Raw genomic sequence first — 23,988 nt, forward strand, 5'->3', positions numbered from 1 at the left:
CTACAGTAAGGTTGGTAAAGGTATACTAGAGTTAACCTGCTAACTGGTTAAGAGGCACTTTTTAAAGTGGGTGCTCCTCTTCTATTTAGCAGGGGGAGAGTAACTGGCCCACCTCACCCCAGCAGTGTCTTTTCTAGTGGTTGTCTGCTGGTGTTGCATCTTTTTAGATTGTGAGCCCTTTTGGGACAGGGAGCCATTAGTTATTTGGTTTTTCTCTGTAAACCACTTTGTGAACTTTTTGTTGAAAAGTGGTATATAAATACTAATACTAGAGTTAGGTGGGCCAATTCTTTGGCCCAAGAGCCACACCAAGGCATGAAAACTGTTCAAAGGAACATAACACATATGTTATAAATACCATGAGTTACCAAAGTAGACAGTCCTTTCAGTGTCTCCCTCTCCATTACAATCACATACTTCTTAGAAGTAGTTAATTCAGCACATTAGGCAACAATTGTCCTCTTCTCCCTTTCTCTGGGGATAATTAACAGACTGGGGGGATGGTACAGTGCCCACGTTCCTCTCTGGCTCTGCTACTTCTGCCACCAGCAGCCAGCACTGAGGTGGAACCAACTCAATTGAAGTGAGTCACTGAGCAGAAGAATAAAAGCCAGTACAAGAGCAAGAGACTCCAACCAAGCACCGGCAAAGGATGCATATGGCATAGGAACTTTGTATCTATGACCACACAGGTGCACAATCTGCTGCTAGGGCTAGACTGGAGGCTCTTGTGGGCTGAATCCAGCCCATGGACCTTACTTTGTCAGTCTTTGTTCTAAAGCAGGGGTGCCCAAACCCTGGCCCGGGGGCCACTTGCGGCCCTCGCGGCCTCTCAATGCGGCCCTCAGGGAGCCCCCAATCTCCAATGAGCCTCTGGCCCTCTGGAGATTTGTTGAAGCCAGCACTGGCCCAATGCAACTACTCTCAGCGTGAGGGCAACTGTTTGACCTCTTGTGTGAGCTGTGGGATGAGGGCTCCCTCCACTGCTTGCTCTTTCACATCTGTGATGCAGCAGCGGCAGCAAAGGAAAGGCCAGCCTTGCTTTGTGCAAGGCCTTTTATAGGCCTTGAGCTATTGCAAGACCTTCATTCATTCATATAAGTTCACCTTTAATATATTCATTTATGAAAACTTATGTAAATTTATTCAAATTTTCAATGTAAATTAATTCTTTTTCCCCCCGGCCCCCAAGTTGGTGTCAGAGAGCTGATGTGGCCCTCCAGCCAAAAAGTTTGGACACCCCTGTTCTAAAGAGTGTATTTGGTTTGTCAATGCTAGGACATTCCTAGGGTCAGTACAGACTAGGTCCTTTTGTAAGACATTGCTTTGTTCACCTTCTTTTTACTAAATACTCTTGAAGAATGGAATGAATCAAAATTAAGAGTACTGTTTGGAATGCCAGGCACTATGTTCAATTCCAGTGGTCTCGAACTGGAGACCGCTGCATGCCGGTAAACTCTTCCCCAACACAAACTGAGCTTACTGTTACTGAGCTGGGGAGCCTCCTCAATGTACCTCTGACTGTCCTCAAACTGTGTGCCAGCCAGCTGGGTTTGCCCAGCAATCTGGGTGCAAAGCTTGCTGAGGTGATGGAATGCAGAAGTAGCTGGCCAGTATGCAGGTTTTTTTTTTGGGGGGGGGGGGGGGTAATCAGAGGCACATTGAGGCAGCTCCCTGCTGAATAGTAAACTCCATTCACCTGGGGGAAGGATTGTGGTGGGTGCTGGATTTGGCCCCCACTGTTCCATTAATGGCCTTTCTTTTAACCAAATTACATACCACTTTATGAGCTCTACTATCAATTCTTAATTAGATTGGCTAGGTCTTCTATGTGACAAACTGCCATCAAAGCAAGGAGGCTAGATATTCCAAATGTTTTGGTTCCTGAAAACAATTTACTGCACAATCACCCCTTAACCCCTAAAAGCCATCCACTGAAATATATCAGTTGAATGAGTATTACGCCAACCAAAACAACTTGTTAAAGATGCAGCTCTCCGTTTCTCTAGTTCTAGTGCAACTTCTTCATGTTTCAGTTTTACAGAAGCGAAGGAATGAAAAACTGAACACACCGATTTTAGCATGCTCAATAAGTTGTGCATAATGTTACAAGGATGATTCCTAGGGGAAGTTGCCTGAAAATTAGTATTTTGAAACTGTTCAATCTGAGTAGTATTTTATCAATTTCTTAGATTATTAATTTTATGTAACAAGAAAAATAGGAAGCTTCTGACCAAGAAAAGTAAGTAGCGGAAAGTTTTCTACCCCACATCACTTACAAGCCAAGCACAGAACTGTAATGAGGAACCTGGGGCCCACTGCCACATCCCTAAGAGGTAGAATAAAAAAAACTCCAGGTCCTCAATAGTAATCAAATGGTTAGGGAGCTTGTCCTCCTGCCAGGTATAGCAGTGGTCAACAAAATGTGATCTGATGCATCTAAGGCAGCCAAGTCAATTCCCAAACTCACATTTACTTCTCCAGTCTCGTTCTCCTTCAAAACAAAACTGAGGGCCTTTTCGCTAGGGCCAGCTAGCAGTCGCAGACGCAGGGGCTGCTCCTCATCAGAAAGTTTGCGGAGATACACTGACACAAAAGAACATCAGAAGTGGAATTAAGATCTTGACTCCAGGAGAGAGTTGATCTGCACAAGACACTAGCCATCATCAACTTTAGCAAGCTCTTTCTCTCCCTGGAGAGGGGGCTGTTAACCATAGTTTTCTAGTTTTAATTTCTCAATAGGGAATAGATCAACAGCAGAGGATAGAAAGATTTTTTTTTATCCCACCCTAGTCAGAAGCAATAGGAAGGATGAGAGTGAAACTAATGTAGACCTGCAATTAACAATAATGAAAACAAGCTCATAAGAAACAAGCTCATAAGAAAACAAGCTTCTTGACAAAGAGGGTCAGGATTACACTTATTATCATCAAGCAAAAGTGAACATCAAGCAAAAGTAGATAGTACGACTTGATTGCTGACACTGTATAAATAAGTCTATAATAGTTGCTGGCCTACTTTCCCCCCTTTAAATTAAACTAGCCCTCATGCCCACACATACCAATGTTAGTCATTGGCTGCATATTAACAGCCTAAAAAGGATTAAAAACAAGCTCTCGTCCAGTTGACAAAACCTCTTTTTTTTCCACCTGGAAGCCATTTTTATTTGCTGCAAACTACTAGCCAAGTGGTTCTTCACTTTACATGCTAGTTTCCCTAGGAGCTGGAAAGGAGAAGAATACATACCTTGGTCATCCTTTTCTGTTCTCTCGAAGAGGGCAAACTTCCTGGGATTGTCAACTACCATAAATTTCTTGAGAAGGGCCTCAATGACTTCACTGGCACGAGTACGAGAAATTATATGCAAGTGTTTGATTGTGTCCTTAGGCAAATAAAACGAGGTGCGGCGCTTTACTGCCTGGCTGCGTGAGGAACTCTTCCTGCTGTCCTGGATGGACTGGGCCTTTTTATTGGCAGGTACTGACACAGGTCGGATTAACTTCAATTGCACCTTGATGAAGCCAGTATAGGATCCATCTTTATTCTGTGGGAGTGGAAATACAATGAGCTGTGCAGAGAGTTTGCACGACAGCAAAACTGGGTAAACACCCAAACAGGGTAAAGATCACAGGTGCAAGGAACACAAAAGTGAATTGCCACAAGCCTCGGAAATATACTTCTAAAGTGGAGCCTCTGGAAGAAGGAGAATCATGACTAGGTTTTTAATACTTGTTTAACAACTGCAGTAGTCACAAAGCTAGGGGTGGTTTACCTCTCGAAGAATCACATAGTAATTTCTAAACTCAGAAGTCAGCAGAGAGGCTGGGAAGGGCAAACCCAGGTCTTTGAAGCTCAGCTGACAGTTATCCCAGAGCCCCAAGTTACCTGAACTTACCAAGCTCATGAAAAGGTTGCTGTTGATCTGGCTGTTGTATTCTTTTATCTTCTGCTCAATTTCAGCTTGGGACAGGACAGGTTTTTCCCAATCTATCTGCTCATCCTGCAAAAGTATTGGTAATCTAGAATTAGTCTCTACTACTGTGTGCCTCAGAAAGCATTAAAACCTCACAAATGTTACCACACATTACCTTCAGGTTCTTCCCCCAGTTCTAGGTTGCATGAACACACAGAAACTAAAAAAACTCAGATACTCCCATATCCTTTGCAATCCAAAGGGGCATGTACATTCTTGATGCACATACACCTCAATCTCTTTCAGAAGATGCCCCCACAGAATACTAACACTGTTCAAATTTTGTTGCGTTTCAAACACAGTTTGGAGATTTGACAGAAGTGCTATTTGGAGGAAAAAACAATTTGTGTGTCTCAAAGACATTTGCCTCATACAGTATTTACATCTTGCACCAGATTTCCAACCTATTATCTAAATTTCCCTGAATTTAAACAGCAGTGTGGGTCTTCTGTAGTGACAGCTTCTGGAAAGCTATTCCCAAGATTCAACTGCATTTGAGACCATGTGCACATACCTTTCTGGATGGCGATCAGATACCATTTAAATTGCTAAAATGACAGGAGCTAAAAGAATAGTATAATTGGTTTTAACTGTAAGCGTTATGTAGCATGGTGGATTAGACCTCAAGTGAAACTATGTACAAGTTCCCAGAAGAAGCTTCAGGCGAAACTTGTACTCTACATTCCATTCTACCTTTTCTTTTGAACTGCCACACACACACACACACACACACACACACACACACACACACACACACACACTTTCATCATATCTTCCCCTCCACCTATTTGTTGTCTTGAGGTTGAGTGAATTCGCTATACCAAGCTGCAACTCTTGGCTAGCCTCCCAATTTCCATTTTTCACTGTGAGTGGCAGAAGACAAAAACCCTGTGTATGGGTACCACATGTGGGTGTGGAAAGAAACTGAAATAATCACCTGAACCTTTGTTTGGCATTACATCATTCCACTAATACAGCAGTATATTAGCTTCACGATTAATATGTCATAAGAATAAGGATCAGAACCCCAATGATTATCAGAGAGTCTTCAAAGTATATGTATGCTACATCTGCAAACTGTAGCATTTAACCACCATCTGACAGGATTCTACAGGATTCTATGATGAATAAAGGAGGGTCTAGAATCTACTGTTGTAATGTCATCAGAATGTGAATCTATTTGCTATATCAGCCACTGGTCCACTTGAAAGAGAGAAGACCTTTACCTCAAGGATAGAGCACACATTTATGCAAAACATGTGCTCTATCATTGAGCTAAAGCCCTTCTCTCTTTGTCCCTGATTCAATCGCTGGCATCTTCAGGTAAGGCTGGAGGAGACCCTTGCCTGAAAGCCCAGAGAGCTGCTGCCAGTCAGTGCCATCAATAATGAGCTAGATTGAACAACAATACAAGGCAGCGTACTGACTCAATACAAGGCAGCGTATTATGTCCCTCGGATTTCTCCAATAATTAGAAAGATGGGACACATTGCTTTGGAATATTTCTGTGGTCTTCAAGACTTCCACATGAATCTGCCTTGAGACTTCCACATGAATCTGCAGACATCCTACAACATACTCTGAATATACATACACACCGGCATCTCACTTTAATAAAGAATCACATTTACATGCTTTACTGATGCTCTCTATACAGGTCTAATACCTCCAAGCATGTAGAAATAAAAGGTAATCCCCTTTTAGCAAAACATTTTAAATAAGAGACTGGTATTTCAACAAGTGTGAGATATGGCTATCTAAAACAGCCCTCACTTTGTATGTTAGAATTTGCCGTAATGACATCTCTACCCAAGATACAGTGTGGCCATTTTCTCCAACCTGGAGTCCCATCAAATAGGTATTCTGTCATCACATATAAAAGTGAAGTTTCTAGATGGTATCTGGGTAACTGTAATCTTTGTGATCTACTCTGCTACCATAATAGGTACAATGCAACTCTCCCACAAAACCGATCTTTCTTTGCCTACAGAATAATATGTACAAAAGAAAAACCCTCCTATATTCTTATCTACAACTACAGTAGGTCTTCCCCACAGTTTTTCAGAAGAAGTTGCTCCTGGTTGCATCAGCTGCTTTTCCTGTTGACATCACTTTCTATGGTGGGGGAGGGAGTTTGTGGGGAATTCCAGATGAGATCACCACAAGCCAATCAGAAGTCTCTAGGGATTACTTGGAACCACTTCCTTTCCCACCACATGAGCAAAGGGAAGTGAGAGAGATCAGCTCATATTACTCAGCAGAGCCCACAGATAAGGCATATGCATACAGCAAAATACAATCAAGCTGCAGAAAACACATACATAGGAGCTGCACACTACAGTAAATATACTGTAAGGCTTTGTGTCTTTTAGAACAAATGTTGTTCAGTGGTTTAAGTACCAATGCAATAATCTTAGATTGCAATCTCTCATCAATTGTGAACTTTAGTTTAAAACAGGGGTGCTCAATAGGTAAATCGCGATCTACCAGTAGATCACGAGGCAAAATGAGTAGATCGCGGAGCCCTGTCTCTCCAAACTGTTAATATGTCAGTTTCGTCTAGTGACTATTTAGCTGACACTAAACTGACACTGAAACTGACACTTTAGCTGCTCTTCAGGGGGCGGGAGTTTGAGATGGAGTCGCTCTGATGGCGGTAGCCGCGGGAGGCCCCGAGTGACCCTCCCCTTCCCTTCCAGTCCCTCGGTCGGGGCTGACAGGTGAGATGACCCCCCTGCCGCCTGAACGCGCAGCCCCTCTCCATGGAAACGGGGAAGCCCCCCGCCCTTTCCGAGGAGGATCTGCGACGCCTCCCTCTCCCTGCTGGTCTCGGGGCGCAGCCACAAAGAGTTTGGGGGGGCGGGGAGTGGGGAGCTCCTCCCCCCCGTAGTGCAGCAAGGCTGGGCATGTGCCTCTTGGGGGGACCTGTGGCTGCCCCCAGTATGTGGGGTGGGGAGAGAGGAGAGGCCTCCCGTGTGCTTCCTGAAGCATCTGGTGGGCCAGTGTGGGGCACAGGAAGCTGGACTTGGTGGGCCTCCTCTGACCTGGTCCAGCAGGGGCTCCATACATCAAAGGGGGTGTCTGTCAGACGCTTCCTTCCCCCCTGGTAGATCTCCGGGCCTTGCTAGGTTTCAAAGTAGCTCTTGAGCCAAAAAAGTGTGAGCACCCCTGGTTTAAAAGATAGATTTGAGGAAAGTTCCTGTGTATACCTCACAGGGCTATCCTCAGATAAAATTGATCTGAGTTCCTTGGAGAAAGAGAGGGGCACAACATAAAAAATGTAAACATTTAACTGAAGCCACAGGACCCAAGCAGCTGTGAAGTGTTAGTGGGGCAATGGCAATTCTTACCCACAAATTCTTTTGTGGCAAATCACCTTGGCTCAACTGTACCATAAGACACACACTCTCATTGATGTAGCACTCATGGTTTGTAAGGGTTTTCCTATCTTCAGCAGGGCCTCCCAACAGCTCTACTGTTATTCACCATTTATGGCTAAAGATTTGAGGCTAAGCGTGCCTCATGTCTAAAGACACTAGAGGAGTCCATGAACTTGGTTGCTTATCATTTGTCATCAGTGGCAAAAAGAGCTACCATTCCAACTACACTTTATACCATGGGAAAGTTTGCTGCATCTAGATTTATGTTCTAGTTTCACCAACAGGGTCTGGGAAGTTTCTGTTTTAGCTCTATTTGTATAGCAGAAATATAGAAATCCAAGTAGGCATCAAAAGATTAAAAACCTTCAAACAGAATTATCTTGCTATCTGAAATCCTTGACAATTTTGCTGCATCATTTAAGCACCTCCTTTGCTGCGTATATTCCACATGAGGAAATACATTTATGTATATTCTTGAAGAGTTCCAAGGAGCAACACTGGATTTTTACTGAACCCAGGACATGGGAGAAGGCTGACATTTGCCCTGGGGGGGCATACTTTTGGTAGCCAACAACTCCCATTGCTGGCTATCAGTTAAAGAGACTTAAGATCTCTTTGGAAAAGAATTATTTGCCTATCAGTAGATATACTATGCACTACTTTGAAGAATGACAAATCCTGCAAAGGCTAGACTGTGGAAAGCTGGGTGTGTCAGGGTGGAGAGCAATTCCTGTGCACAAAGATCCAATATAAGAAACAAAATGGGAAGTTGCTGTATCCTGTGAAAAACAGCAAAAGGAAATCTGCAAGGGTGGGACAAATAAGGGGAAGATGACTCTGGGTGGGATGGGATCCCTGCTCCTCCAGCCAAGCAAGTCAAGGACACAGGCATCCTGTTTACAAAGCAAATCTCTAGGACCCAATTCTATTACATAACAAGCTCATAGCATAGGGCTTTTAATCAAGACACTTAACTGCTTCTATTAAAAGTTGCATCCAAGTAACTCCCAGTTGTTTCAAAAACTGTATATATAAGTTCTCATATATAACCACCAATTTTGTCCAACTCGCAGTGTTAATGTGGACTTAGCATGCTCAGACAGTGGGTACTCAGGACAAATCAAGCCACTAGCCGTAACAGCTACTGCTACAATAACTTTATCTTTAAAGTACTATAGTATGACTGTCATTTTTACTGGCTTCAGTTCTCCATTCGAAAGCAGGAGTAATAGTGACCTGTCTCAAAAAGTTATTGCAAGCACATAGAAATATAACGTTTAAAGCAGCGGTTCCTAAACTTTTTAGCATAATGGACCTACTTAGAAATATAGAACCTACTTTTTAAAACACTCTACTGCAGAGGTTCTCAAGCTCTGAGGGAGGTTTACTCCCTCAGTAAATCTTTGCAGGGGAGGGTCTAGGGCAGCAACGCAATCCCCAGGATTGCGTCACTAGGGGGGCGAGGGGGGTGCTTTGGATTTACATTATATCCATTATGGCTTGGAACTTTTGGAAACAGCAGGAGCACAGCACCTCCTGCAAAACAGAAGTGCTTTGCGCCCACTTTTCCCGAACATTCCAAGACTTGGGGAGCGCTATGCAGGGTTCCTCGCACCTCCTGCAGCCCTGTCTATGTAGTTAGTCCATGTAGTTAGTCTATGTAAGTCCAAAGCACCCCTCCTTGCCCTCCATACAGATGAGATCCTGGGGATCACTTCCCTGCCTCTACCCTTCCCCCGCCCCTTAAAGTGAAAGTGGAATGATCGCACCCAGCCTCCACAAAACCAGAAGTGGAGCGCAATTGCTCCACTTTCACTTCTTAACCTTCGGGGAGCACTGCAGACGGTCGCGCAGGGCTCTCCGCACCCCCGGGAGGCTGCAGGAGGCTCTGGTAAGTATAGCCAAGCCCCTCAGCAACACCGCTGCCTCCTCCCTTCCTCCTCGCTGCCCCCGCCCCTTAAGGGGGCAGAGACCAGGGCCCCCTGGCTGGGGCGTTGCAACTCCCCAGTTTGAAAACCCTTGCAATAAGCTCTTCTGAGAATTTTTGGCATACCGAACTGAGTGCTTAGAAATCCCAAAATAAATTTCAGCCTATGTCTATATTTTCACATCTACAGTCACCAACATTGCCTGAGCAGACTATGTAAAGTCTTTTTTCTTTCTTTTTTGTATTTCTAGCAGCCTGCGTAATTGGATGCTGGAATATTTCCCAGTTTGAATATAGTCCTTTCTTGCACCTAAAAGGGAACTAGGCTTTGGTAATTCTGCCCCCAGTACACCTGCTATTTAATTTCTCCACCATCTGCAAGCTTCCACTTAAGATTAAACCTGTTCCAAAACATATGCTTTAGACAGATACTAATTAATGGTCTTGATCGAACCATATGTTAAAGCAACTGAATAGCTTACCCTATGAAGGAACACAATCTTTATGACCAGTTCCAACCTTAGCAGTGCTCTTGCTCATGGCAAATAAAAATATTAGAACAGGAAAGCCAAGCCCCAGTTTAGTTGTTGCCAACTGCTAGGTCACAGCATTTCTTGCTTGTTGATACAGGAGGAAAGGTACTACCCTAGAAGACCAAACTATCTCAAAAAAGTCTCCCACCTATTCACACTAGAAATGTTAGCCCTGGGTAATTGCTGGATTCTAATCAAGTATGGTTTCAGTTGTTCTTTCATAGGCCAGCCTTGTTTTGCTTTTGCCAGTTAATGTGGGGATCTTTAGCAGAGGAAAAAACTGATTGTTGCCAATAGGCACTAAAACAGGGCTTTTCAGACTGGGGCAACAGCCTGTGGGCCCTGGCCTCTGCCCCCTTAAGGGATGGGGGCAGCCAGGAGGCAGGGAGGAGGCAGCAGCGCAATCCCCAGGATTGTGCCACTCAGGGGGGCTGCAGGGGCTTGGGTGCATGTACCTGAGCCTCCTGCAGCCTCCCAGGTGTGCAGGGAGCCCTGCGCGACCTTCTGCAGGGCTCCCTGCAGATTTGAAAGCGAAAGTGGAGTGATTGCGTTCCGCCTCTGCTCCACTTTCACTTCTGAAGCTGAGGGGAGCCCTGCAGAAGGTAGCACAGGGCTCCCTGCACCCCAGGAGGCTCAGGTACATGCAGCCAAGCCCCTGCAGCCCCTCCTGAACCGCTGCCTCCCCCCCGCCCATGCTGCCTCTCCCTGAGAGTTTGAAAACTGCTGTACTAAAATATATATGCATGCAGACTGATCAAACCACAAATTTAAAAGACTTGCCCTGAAAGACCACTGTACCCAACCATTTAGTGTCTCAAATAGGTGGGACGGACTGCTGGAATTGAATGTCACCTACAAATAAAGTCATGCCAGTTCAAGAGCTCTGTGGCATTCATATCACAATGTTGATCAGACAATTCAATCCTATTAAAAGTAGCAACATTACAACCAACAGGAAGGCCAACAATGCCCTCTATACTAGTGTAAAAGTCACAAACAAGACTCACGGGGCACAGAAGCTGGCAAGTTTGAAATGAGATCTGTGCTAGTTTCAGGCCCATACACCAGAAGTCAGGTACTGTTGTTGGGTTGCAAGCCACCACTCTGCATACATGGCAACTACAGCCACACATACCTCAGCAAAGCTGCATGCCCTGTGTGGTTAACTCATCTTGATCAAAGAGGGGCACTTTCACTAGCACCCTCTAAATGCAAGTAAGCTTTGGCTCTGCAGGGGTTCTGTCCCTGGAACCCCTGTGGATGTCAAAATTGGTGGATAATCGAATATATGGATTGTGACCTCCAGATGAGAACAGAGGTGCCTTCCAATTATATCCAGAGGTGGTCTGAGGCCCAGAGAGGTCTCAGCTCAGATTTGAGCTGCCAACTCTTCAGAACCAGAAATTCCAGTCATCCAAGATCTGGAATTGCTGTAGAGTTCTAAAAGCTTTCATGCAGACTACAACATCCATCTCTGGCAAAACAACCGAAAGCAAACAATATTCTTGCTGAAAAGAAAGTGCATAAAACCCTGAATATGATCAGCTACATATCTTACTCCCTCTTGCAGTTTATTCATATATTATGTCAGTTTCAAATACTATACATATTAGCTATGGCTTTCAAGCTATTTACAGCCATAGCTTCACCATAGCTCTGTAATAAATACTTTGCACCTTTCCCAAGTTTACAACTGTGAGTTAGCCAATACATGGCATCTTTTTGCATTAAATACTCTGGTCATCTCGTGAGCAAGACAACACTTGCCCCTCACAATCCAGAAGAAATTTTCATCAAACCCTCTGCCTTATGAGAAGATCTCATTTTCTGTTATCCAGAAGCCAGTACCAAGGTGTTCCTTCAATATTTTATTTATTTAAATGATTTACCTCTCTAATAATCCATCCAATCATCGTCTAGCACAGGGGTGCCCAAACCCCGGCCCTGGGGCCACTTGCGGCCCTCGAGGCCTCTCAATGAGGCCCTCAGGGATACCCCAGTCTCCAATGAGCCTCTGGCCCTCCAGAGATTTGTTGGAGCCCACACTGGCCCAACGCAACTGCTCTCAGCGTGAGGGCGACTGTTTGACCTCTCACGTGAACTGTGAGGTGAGGGCTTCCTCCACTGCTTGCTGTTTCACATCCGTAATGCAGTAGCAGCAGTAAAGGCCAGCCTTGCTTTGTGCAAGGCCTTTTATAGGCCTTGAGCTATTGCAAGACCTTCATTCATTCATATAAGTTCATCTTTAATATATTCATTTATGTAAACTTATGTAAATTTATTCTAATTTTAAATGTAAATTAATTTTTTTCCTGGACCCCCGACACAGTGTCAGAGAGATGATATTGGCCTCCTGCCAAAAACTTTGGACGCCCCTGGTCTAGCATATAGACTAGTATAATAACAAGAACAGGCTAGGTCAAGCTCTGTTATTCTGTGCCATTAAGACACTTTTTCTAAATAGGGTTCATTCAGGGGAAGTGGAAGAGACAACCAGAATAAAATGTTTAACAGAAAGTCACAAAATGAGCCAGAGCCAAAGTGGTCATTTCTTATTTGTTCAACTTCACAACCTCCTTCCATAAATGAACAGAGGCATAGCTGGAGACAGGGTTGAGCAGTGAGGGGGCAAAGTTTGCAGACGACACCAAACCTTTCCAAGTGGTGAAGACCAGAAGTGATTGTGAGGAGCTCCAGAAGGATCTCTCCAGACTGGCAGAATGGGCAGCAAAATGGCAGATGTGCTTCAATGTCAGTAAGTGTAAGGTCATGCACATTGGGGCAAAAAATTCAAAACTTCACATATAGGCTGATGGGTTCTGAGCTGTCTGTGACAGATCAGGAGAGAGATCTTGGGGTGGTGGTGGACAGGTCGATGAAAGTGTTGACCCAATGTGCGGCAGCAGTGAAGAAGGCCAATTCTATGCTTGGGATCATTAGAAAAGGTATTGAGAACAAAACAGCTAATATTATAATGCCGTTGTGCAAATCAATGGTAAGGCCACACCTGGAGTATTGTGTCCAGTTCTGGTCGCCACATCTCAAAAAAGACATAGTGGAAATGGAAAAGGTGCAAAAGAGCGACTAAGACAATTACGGGGCTAGGGCATCTTCCTTATGAGTTTGGGCCTCTTCAGCCTAGAAAAGAGGCACCTCAGGGGGGACACGATTTAGACCAGGGGTGCTCAATAGGTGGATCGCGATCTACCAGTAGATCGCGAGGCAAAATGAGTAGATCGCGGGCCCTGTCTCTCCAAACTGTTAATATGTCAGTTTCGTCTAGTGACTAGATGAAACTGACATATTTAGCTGAACTGACACTGAAACTGACACTTTAGCTACTCTTCAGGCATGCAGCAACAAAACTGAGGAAACTGACTAGATTCCAGCAGGGGCTCCATACATTAAAGGGGGTGTCTGTCAGACGCTTCCTTCCCCCCTGGTAGATCTCCGGGCCTTGTTGGGTTTCAAAGTAGCTCTCGAGCCAAAAAAGTGTGAGCACCCCTGATTTAGGCATACAAAATTATGCAGGGGATGCACAGAGTGGATAGAGAGATGCTCTTTACACTCTCACATAACACCAGAACCAGGGGACATCCACTAAAATTGAGTGTTGGGAGAGTTAGGACAGACAAAAGAAAAGATTTCTTTACTCAGTGTGTGGTTGGTCTGTGGAACTCCTTGCCACAGGTTGTGGTGATGGCGTCTGGCCTGGCCGCCTTTAAAAGGGGATTGGACAAGTTTCTGGAGGAAAAATCCATTACGGGTTACAAGCCATGATGTGCATGTACAACCTCCTGATTTTAGAAATGGGCTATGTCAGAATGCCATATGCAAGGGAGGGTACCAGGATGAGGTCTCTTGTTATCTGGTGTGCTCCCTGGGGCATTTGGTGGGCTGCTGTGAGATACAGGAAGCTGGACTAGATGGGCCTATGGCCTGATCCAGTGGGGCTATTCTTATGTTCTTACTGTCCCAGGAGAATGTGTTGAAGACAGGCTTAGCAAAGAAGGTAACTGACTGAATTTTTTTTCTGTTCTCATCTCTTCTTTCATTAGATCTGGTGTGCTTGGGGGAAAAATGCTGTTTACATATTTGACGAATCTAAAATTGTGCGCTCTCTACAAAAACGCAACTCTTAAGCTGGTCGCATTCTCCTTCGAAAGAACAGGGATGGGGGCATTCATGAAAGACCCAAAGGCTTTCTGCTCTTTTCCAGTTATAAGCTCTGTCAACATCATGTTCTGGGTTCATTGCAGAAATTCTAGGATTGTCTTGCCTGACCTGCACAACATAGTCCCTTCTGGCATGCCACAATTGTGGAGTTTTGGGATACCAAATACACTAAGGAAAATTAACGGTTATCCCTTTAACAGTACTCTTTAGATCTCCTGAACCACCATGCTGAACACATACAATGCCCAGTTGCCAGTTTCCACTAGATCGGCAAGTTAACAGATGTGTTCCTGATCGTCTTACAACTTAAAAAAAAATTCTTCCTTATTCCCTTTTTCCCTCTTAACTTCCTCTTCACCTGATGCAGACAGATTGTATTACAACTTTTCTCCATCATCCTTAGTCACAGATGACTTAACATCTATCCCCACCACCAAACACGCCTTCCAAAGGACCTACTCAGTACATCCTCTTCATAACCTTCCAGTCACACATGGGGCTCAGATGGGCTTCATGGGCCCATTAAGCTGCTGAACTCATTGACCCCCCCAAACAGATCAAAGGCAAGTGCCACTGGGAAGCTGAAACAGACTTAAATTGCACCTCATCTCTAGCACAAAGCTGTAGTCCATTAGGGATGACTCCAATTTTCACCGTACAGACAAATCAAGACTGTTTTTGGATTCATCTTGCACCTGGGTGCCCACACCCACATATGCTTTGAACCCTCAGGCAGGCTCAGCTGTTTCTGGTTACACAATAACCACCACAAGACTGCTTCCCTTCCTGGCACAATGGGCAAAGAGCATCTGGCAGCATGAAGAAAAAGCTTTTGCTTAATACATTTTCAGTGTAGTATAATCATGTACCAAGCTTAAACTCGAATGCCCTAAGATATAAGCCAGTGGGGTGTGCGCTGTATCCTGTGGTTGAGGAAAAGTCACTGGGGACTTCTTAAGGTATGGGAATAAGTGTTCCCTTACCATGGGGTTGCATTGGGGTTGCACCAGAGCTGGAAAGTTGGATAGGATTGGACCCACAAGCACGGAGAACAGGAAAGTATTTTCCTGAAGACTGGGTGTAGGTCAGAATAATCATCTTTGGGACTGTCATTTGGCAACAGCCCACATCCAAGGATATCGCATTTAACTCTGAGAAGAAATATTTCGCAACCAACTGACTCCATTGATGTTTTTAACCACACAGGTGCTGGGTGCCCATGTAAAAATGATGGTTGCCTCTGTCCACTATCTTATCACATTCTGGCACTATGGCCTAATCCAGTGTTATTCAAACTGTGAAGCGTGGCCAGGAACTCAAAGGGGAGGCGCAGGATGTCCTCTCACAGCGATACAGTCACACCCCTGGGCAGAATACAAGCCTGTCTTCTGCCCTCTGGTAGTTTGCAATTTTTTTTAAAGCAGAAGAAACTGGAGTTGCTCAGCTGCAAGAGTGGCTGCTGCAGCCCTGCCCTCTCAGTTTGCAGTCCTTAACCCTCGCTGATCCTTGTCTGGTTGGTTCCTAGTTCCCAGCCTGGGATCACTTCTCATCAAAGTGAAATCTCTCTTTTCAACCCCCTCCCTCTTCCACTCCCCCCTTTCAATCTCCAAACCTTCCTGCTTTCCTCCCCCTCCCCAAATAAAACGCTTCCTATTTTACCAGTCATCAGGACTCTTAAAGTTGCTTCCATGCAGTTGGCAAAGGGGAACGGGAGAGACAAGCACACACTTTACTTGGCCAGGAGCAGAAAAAGGGTACTGTTTTTAAAGTGATTTATTAATCTTGTTGTTTGACTGAGGAGGAAAGGCTGTATTTTAAAAGTGATGAATCTTGCTGTTTGAAGGGAATACTTATCAGCCATTGATGAAGTGATTGCCAGCCCAATCCTATCCACACTTTCCTGGGAGTAAGCCTCACTGACTCTAATGGGACTTACTTCTGAGTAGACATGCATAGGCTTGAGTTGTGCATCTCCTAGTATAGGAGACAGATCAGCTTCCTAACCAAACCCTTATCAGCTCTGATATATTTTCATGGTCTATTTTTGTTTTCCTCACCAGCTGCTGGAAAAATTTGATTTAATTAAATTAATAAAGGGTTCAATCCTCTCCAAGGTGAATGGGAGAAATGACTAGTTGGATTTGGGTCCACAGGGGTGTGTGTGTAATGTTGGTCAGACTGGTTGTTCACAAAGTTCATTTGATAAAACAATTCTATTGGTATGCTTACAAAGTTTAAAAAATGACAAAATCTACCTACTCCAGTATCCTGTCTCCAACAGTGATCAGCGGCTGATCATTTATAAAGCATGTATATTGCTGTGTATTAATAATATATTTTTAAGATCTGCATTTAATTAATATGATTAATAAAATTAATATAGTTAATATACATTTAATATTTAATATTATATTATAATATATAATAATATTATATTTAATATAGTTAATATTTCCAGCCACTTCCTGTTTAATGATGTCACTTCCAGCCCTCAGGAACATGATGGGGAGTCATGGCCAACAGCCATGGTCAAGGGAGCCACTGACTGGAAAAGTTTGAGTACCACTGGCCTAATCCCATCTTGTCCCCATATGACCAGTCATTCATTCTTCTTGAATGAAGCTTCTTAAACTGCCACTGTGGTGTACAGCCTTCCGGATGCAAACCCCTTTAAGCCATAATCCCACACCTGTCACTGCTGTTTGCTGCCCTCCCTAAAGAAAGTATATTTCCTCTTTTCCTGGTATTTGGGATAATACATGAAGAACAAGCAAGGATGACCCACACACACACACACACACACACACACACACACCAAGAATACCCTGCCCCCTTCTCAGTTGACTCTCCTGCTTACACACACACAGTTTACAGGGCAAGGAAACAGGAAGAAAAAAAATGAAAGTGATAAGCAAGTTATCCAGCTAGGGTGAGTAAAGATCGCATCAACTCACACCTCCACATGCACTTAGAAGCCTAACCACTGCTTTGTTCCCTGATGCCCATAGCTCTGCCAGTCTCATATTTTGCATCTGGAAAGGAGCAACCCACCACCAAAGTGCTAGAATATGCAAGCCAATGAATTCCTACTAGTCACCTCAACAGAATCCTTGGCACCTGAACAGAACACCAGGGCAAGCCACAGTGATCTTCTCCAAGCCAGTTTTAAGGAGCTGGAAAAAGAAAAAAAGTGCACCTCTGGTTCCACTACTTCTGTTCACTCCTGCTAGACTTTTTTTTCCCTAGGCTGCTTTCCAGGGAAGTTTGACCCTTTTCATTCCAGAAGCTCATTTGCTCTATTGCAGTGGTTCAGCACTGGGACCCACTTTTCAGCACTGGGACCCACTTTTTTAAACGACACACTATGGGGCCCACTTAGATTGACCTTTTTAAAAAAGGAGATCTAGAAAGAAATAATATTTCATTTATTTATAAGTAATAACCAGAAAACGATACCCTCAAACATGTATCTCCCTTTACTTACACGTCTGCAAACTGCAAGAGCCGAGCTCTTTGCAGGGCAATCAGCAGCTACAGTATCTGGTTTTTGAACAACCTTAGGGCTTAAGGCAACTGGTTATCGGATCTTCCCATCACCCTTTGGGGACCCACCGAAAATCAGGCCACGACCCACCAGTGGGTCCCAGTTTGGGAATCTCTGCTCTATTCCTTACTGCCAGCTTTTTAGCCGGTGGCCCAACCAGGCGCACTCCATGCAGTTTACCTCACGGAAAGCTGGATAATTACTAAGGGCAGGGATGAGTTGTCAGGGAACACGTCCCCCCACAGTGGAGTAGCTGGAGGGGGGGCGGCGCACTCAGGCTGGCAGGGAGCCTCAGTGAGGCAGGCAAGCGGCCCCCCCTTCGGAGCTATTCCCGGCGGGGGGGGAGCAAAACGGAGCCATACGTTCCATGAGGCTCCCTGCCAGCCTGAGTGCACCGCCCCCCTCCAGCTACGCCACCGGTGCCCCCCTCCCACCCCTCAATGAATCAAGTCTGGAAAGGCGATCCAGGCGCCGAGAGGGACTCAGCGCAGCCCCCAGAAACACGTGGGCGAGGTGCTGATGCGGGCCTGAAGGGCCAGAGGAAGAGACGGCGTGCGTGTGGGGGGGGGGGGCGCCTCACCTTCTCCTTGTGGGGCTTGCGGATGAAGGAGGTGCGGGCTGTGAAGTACTGCTCGAGCTCCGAGTCCGAGTCCTCCTGGCTACAGTAGCCGCTGCTGGTGGTGCTGCTCCAGGTCATCTCGAAGGACGGGGCGAGTGCCGCCTCACACTCGCTCATTCCCAGCCGAGCCGGGGGGGGGGCACAAGGAAAGCCGCTCTCCCCCTCTCTCGGTCACACCGAGGAAGCCGCCTCACTGGCCTCTCTCTGAGAGGTAGCCCGGGCGACGTCGCCAAGGCAGAGCCACGCGGTCCCTCCGCCTCCTCCAACAGCAGCTTCCTTCTGCTGGCGGGACTGAGGGAGAGAAGCAGGCGGCTCTGTTGGTCTCGTCAGTCCCTAACGCCTCAAGCTCGCGACTGAAACGTCGCCGTCGGTACGGACAAACCGCTCTAGCGCAGCAGCAGCAACCGGCGCGCGCGCACTCCTCGGCTAGGCAACTCCTTTCTCTCCCCCCCCCGCGGGGCAACGGTCGAGATTGAAACGTTACATCCTCAGCACGCGCCGCCTGATTGGGCGAGGGGCGGGGCTACAGGAGACCCCCTCCCTCCCTCTCTCTCTGAGCCTGCCCCGCCCTTTTCCTCCTGGCCTGGGCGGCTGCAGTGATTTCATCCCCAAACCAGCTGCGCGAGGTGGAGCCACGTTTGCTGGCCTTCCAAGCCCTCTCCCTCAACAGTGAGCCCAGCTGGCAACGCCCGGCAAGGGCTGCCAGTGCCACCCCAAGCCCAGTGTGTTCAAGCCAGGGCTGCTGGGTGGCAGGTGGGAGCAAGCCAGCCACTGCCACCCGCTGAAGCAGGAGCAGCTGAGGTGGCGCTTCTCCTGTCCATGGGGCTGCCCACTGGCCACCGAGCAGATGGACAGAGGGGGTGCCCACTGGCCTCCACTGCTCCTCCCAGTCCCTGCACTGGGAAAGGAAGAAGGGGGCACAGTGGAAGAGGCAGTGTGGAGAGGAAAATGGTGGGCAATGTCCTTTTCCTCTGCATTTCCTCTTCTGCTCTGTCCTTCTTTCCGGTCCTGGAACGGGAGGGTGGCACAGCATCAGGTTTGGGCACACAGACAGCATTCGGCGTGCCACCTCAAGTGCCAAGAGGTCTTGGGCCCAATGGCGTAGCTGGAGGGGGGCAGAGCACTCAGGCTGGCAGGGAGCCTCAGCGAGGCGGGCAAGCGGCCACCCTTCGGAGCCATTCCCGGCGGGAGGAGCAAAACGGAGCCATACGTTCCATGAGGCTCCCTGCCAGCCTGAGTGCACCGCCCCCCTCCAGCTACACCACCGCTTGGGCCCTGCCAGCACCGTTCCCACTAAAGATAGGTTTTCCCTTTTGGGTTTCCATTTTTCCCCCCTCTCTGTTCCAGCAGTTCAGAACCAGAAAACCAACAGGTGGAACTTTCCCAGTTTTAACCTCAAGCTGGGAAAAAATAGCATTTGTCTGTGGTACAGCTGTTTAAACTTGCAAGTTGCATACCTGCGTCTCTGTGGCAACAAAGAAGCACTAGTAGCTTTTTGCAATGTTCGCCCCTGCTTCTAGCATTACACAGAAGCCCGTCTAGCCAACCGTCTGCCTCCAACAGCAGCTAACCTCCTGCTCATAAGCAGGGCACAATGGTGACAGTGGCATTTATTCCTGGCATCTGGAAACCGGCTACCTTGGAGCATCAAGGAAAAGATTTACAGTACAGCAGCCATTTTCAGCCTTTTTCATTGGCACACTGACAAGGCATTAAAATGGTCAAGGAACACCATATGTTTTTAACAATTGACAAGGCACAAAATGCTGTTGGTGAGGGGCTCACATCCCCCAATGGCTCTACTAATAAATGACCCTCCCCCAAATTCCCATGGCACACTGGTTAAAAATCGCTGCAGTACAGTATAACTCCTGAACTTGGAGATGAATCTGTCCAATCACTTTTAAAATTATTTAAACCTGAAGCCATCACCATGTCATAGACTTAGCATAATGACTCCCATAACTTAATTATGCATTATGTGAAAGCCCCTGGTCTTGTCTTGAACTGCAAATAAATTTCATTTCATTGGATGGCCTTGAATTCTAGCATTACGTTCCAGAATCCAAAGTTTTGCTCTCTTACCTTTCTATATACAGTTGACCATTATAAACGTTTACCATGTCATTACAAAGTTACCTTATTTTAAAAAATCTTAAAAGGAAAAGGAGCTTCCTCATCTCCCCAAATGAGTATGATTATCACTGGAGAAAATCAGAAACACAGCACTCAATCCTATCTGACTTTCCAGCGCGGATGCAGATGTTCCCTTACCTTGAGAATGACTCCATGACTGCCCCCTTCACTACAGGTTGCAGCACGTACCCCATTGGCACAGCTGCATCAGCACTGGAAAGATGGACATGATTGGGTCCACAGTCTTCCATACAGAAGTTTAACAACATAAATGCTCAAACACAAGTTGTATTTAGATGTATATAATATACTCCAACTCCAAGAACGTAGCATTACAGGTGGAACCTTGGTATCCACTGATTTGACTCACCACTTATACCGAGGTCCACCTTTAAATGCCTTGTAATAAGGGGAAAAAAGCACCAAAATCAATTTCCTACCTTTTCACTGTAAAATAATTATAATTTCATTCCAGTAGATTCCATTACTCACCCCATCTAGTGGTTGAATGCTGTATAGCAGTGTTTCTCAAACTGTGGGTCGTGAGCCAATTTCAGGTAGGTCCCCATTCATTTTGATATTTTATTTTTAATATATTAGACTTGATGCTACCATGGATGTGACTGCATTTGGAGAAATGTTACAGACCTGTACTTTGAACAGGCTACTATGTATATGCTTTTGATAGTCAATGGGCCTTACTCCTGGGTAAGTGTGGGAAGGATTGCAACCTAGGATTGTTTAAAATGTTCCTGCTTGATGATGTCACTTGCAGTCATGACATCACTTCTGCTGGGTCCTGGGACAGATTCTCATTCTAAAAAGTGGGTCCCGGTGCTAAATGTGTGAGAACCACTGCTGTACAGTATCTATACCAATGCATTCTGGGGTGACGATAGGGAACAAGAAACCTGGAAGTGGGTCTTTAAAGCTATTTTTCTATTGATTTGGTATCCACAGAATTTTTTATCCACTGGGAGTTCCAGAATGGAATGCTATGGATTATGAGCATGGCCTCTATACTCTTCCTTGTACCACAGTAGCTACAATTATGGGAGGGCAGGGCATTGTTGCTAATGAGCTCTTTGTCACTTTTTTGACATTATCCACAGAACAAGTTACCAAAGAGGTGCTTCAATCCTATACACACTTTCCCAAGAGTAAGCCCCATTGAACAGAATGGGACTTACTTCTGAATAGACACACAGGCTTGTGATGAGATAGTAGCACCTTTTGTCTCCTGCCACCCACCTTTACAGCACAGTCCTATGCATGTCTACTCAAAGATAAATCCAATTATATGCAGTGGAGCTTATTCCCAGGAAAGTGTACATTAGTCTTTAGATACTATGAGGAGATGAAATAACAATTACTTTAACTGGTCAGAAAATGGATTGCTTGTCTAACTTTATTGGACATAGCAGAATCCCAACATGACCTATGGATTAAATTGTCCTTATGAATAGCAGTGTGAATTCTGAAGCAGATCTGGCTGGAAGCTAACTGGGTATGAATAAGCTGGGGATCATTCTTTGATGGGAGAAAAACACATGAACACATGCAGGATACACGAGATTTACAGTATCATTAGAGGAATGTTATGCCAAGCAATGGAGAAGAAAGACACATGTGGTAGGAAAGGTACATTTGGTGAAATATCTCTGGTCAGTAATCTCCTTAGTATCTTAGACCTTGATTCCAAATAAGTTCCTGCAAAAACAGGTTATCTTGTAAGATTTTTCCTCTACGTTTGTTGTGACCTGAAACACCTTGAGGGGCACTTTCGGAATACTCTGCCTACTATCAGTGTTCAAGCAGAGAAGGCATCACAAAAAGGGGCCTGGTCTTTCATTCACAATAGCACATTTCAGGTAAGCCAGGATTGTATCTTCATCTTTCTATGTGTATCTGTTTGACTGGGTCTGCAAGCGCAGAAGGAAGAAAGAGCATGTCATACATGCCAGAGGGGTGTAGGGCCCCAGAAAGTGACTGAGTATATCATTCTCTGTCTTTCCAATCTGTTGCTGGGCAAAATTTGGTTAGTACCTTTCAATGTAGTCCTAGGCATGTCTACTTAGAAGTAAATCTCATGAAACTCAGCGGGACTTACTCCCAGGAATGTACAGGATTGAAACCTCAGAACATGAAGTTGAATGCAACCCTATGAATGCCTACTCAGAAGTAAACTCCACTGACTTCAATAGGACTTACTCCCCATCAGTGTGTACAGAATTGGAGCATAAGGCTCATTCAGAGAAGACTGAACATTTTTGAAGCAAGTTAGGAAGCGTAAGTAATTATTCTTTGACATTTAAGTTGCTCATCCCCGTAACATAAATCAGGGAGTAAACACAACAAGAATTTTCAAAGTGATGGAAAAACTAAAAGAGCAAAGATGAAAAGACAGACTTTAGGCATGTTATTAGACAAGATAATGTGGCAAGATTATTATACATCTTATTATGAGAGGCGAGTAATTTGCATTAGACTCCAAGGCGCTTTTCTATTTCTTTATGCTAACTCAGTAGTAGTTCAGCTCAGATATTAAATATTTAACTCTGCAGCAAAAGATTATTTTGTCAGGTTTATTTTTAGCTTTCAGATGCAGGTGCTAGGGTCATGAACATTAAAGGCTATTTTCAAGAGTTATATTAGGCTCTTTGTCTGCTGTCATATTTCTTATTAAATTCTATTTGAAGAATGAATGTAGAACTTCAGTCAGCAAAATATATTGTGAAAATGGTGGCTGTCTTGGTCCAACCTAGTAGAACATTTGCCACACTTCAGTGGCCAAATGAAATTATTTTTAACCATAGCTGTTGATTTGGTTGGGGTAGGGTGGGAAGGTGTCCAGCCAGAAAGTGTATCTTGCCTTGCCACTTAGCACTCATACAGTAGTGCTCCATTAGATACAGTGAGAAGGATTGCTTAGACTGAGTTTTGCTCTCAAAAAAATGACCAGTGCTGTGACAATACTGCCCAACTGACATTTAGGGATAGGCCTATCACAGTGCCCATTACACAGGCCTACAAAATTGAGGGTCAGAAAAAGTTTTTCCCAAACTTTATGGTGGTTTGATATTAATTTGGGGTGCCAATTCCAAAAAATGGCATCCATTTTGCCCTATCATGTCTCGTTTTGGAGATACAGTAGAGCCTCTTTAGTGAATAGTTCAAGCAGCTTCCTCATGAGGAAGCCATGGTGTAAGCTTCCCCATAAGGAAGCTGCTTGAACCATTCACTAATGAGGCTATACTATATCTCCAAAGCTAGACGTGATAGGGCAAAATGGATGCCATTTTTGGAATCAGCACCCCAAATATACCCAAGAATTGGTGTAACGTTTAAGGAAGCAAAATGTGTGTTGGCCTGTGTTATCAGACAGAAAGGTCCTGGAAACTCAGAAACTGGTGTGAGAGGGTTTTTTCTTCAGCACTCTAAATTTTATCCATTTAGGATATTATTTTCTTGAGAATGAGTGTGATGTAGGGGTTAGAGTGGTTAGAGTGCTTGACTTGGCCAAGAAGATCAGGAGCACAGAGAAAAGTGCCAAGTTATCTGGAAATTCATGAAAGTGGAATAAGAGAGCAACTAATTTCTTAACTCAGTGGTTTTCACGCATTTAGCATCAGGATCCACTTTTTAGAATGAGAATCTGTCAGGATGCACCAGAAGTGATGTCATGACTGGAAGTTACATC

The 23,988-nt window shown here is 45.1% G+C and overlaps 1 protein-coding gene across 2 annotated transcripts in view; it reads right to left on the reverse strand.

Annotated features, from left to right (window-relative positions):
* Window positions 1-23,988, reverse strand: part of RASSF1 (Ras association domain family member 1) — a 40,153-nt gene that overhangs the window by 1,959 nt on the left and 14,206 nt on the right. Inside the window, exons 1-4 of one of the 2 annotated variants that reach the window (XM_066617319.1) lie at window positions 18,114-18,590; window positions 3,896-4,000; window positions 3,247-3,544; window positions 2,471-2,586 (exon numbers count right to left, since the gene is read on the reverse strand). In XM_066617319.1, the coding sequence (XP_066473416.1) occupies window positions 2,471-2,586; window positions 3,247-3,544; window positions 3,896-4,000; window positions 18,114-18,269 (675 nt within the window). In that variant the 5' untranslated portion in view covers window positions 18,270-18,590. Of the gene's footprint in view, window positions 1-2,470; window positions 2,587-3,246; window positions 3,545-3,895; window positions 4,001-18,113; window positions 18,591-23,988 lie in introns of those variants that run through there. The other variant, XM_066617318.1, reaches the window with a different exon arrangement.

Source organism: Tiliqua scincoides, chromosome 2, assembly GCF_035046505.1.
Source record: "Tiliqua scincoides isolate rTilSci1 chromosome 2, rTilSci1.hap2, whole genome shotgun sequence".
NCBI classification, from domain to species: domain Eukaryota; kingdom Metazoa; phylum Chordata; class Lepidosauria; order Squamata; family Scincidae; genus Tiliqua; species Tiliqua scincoides.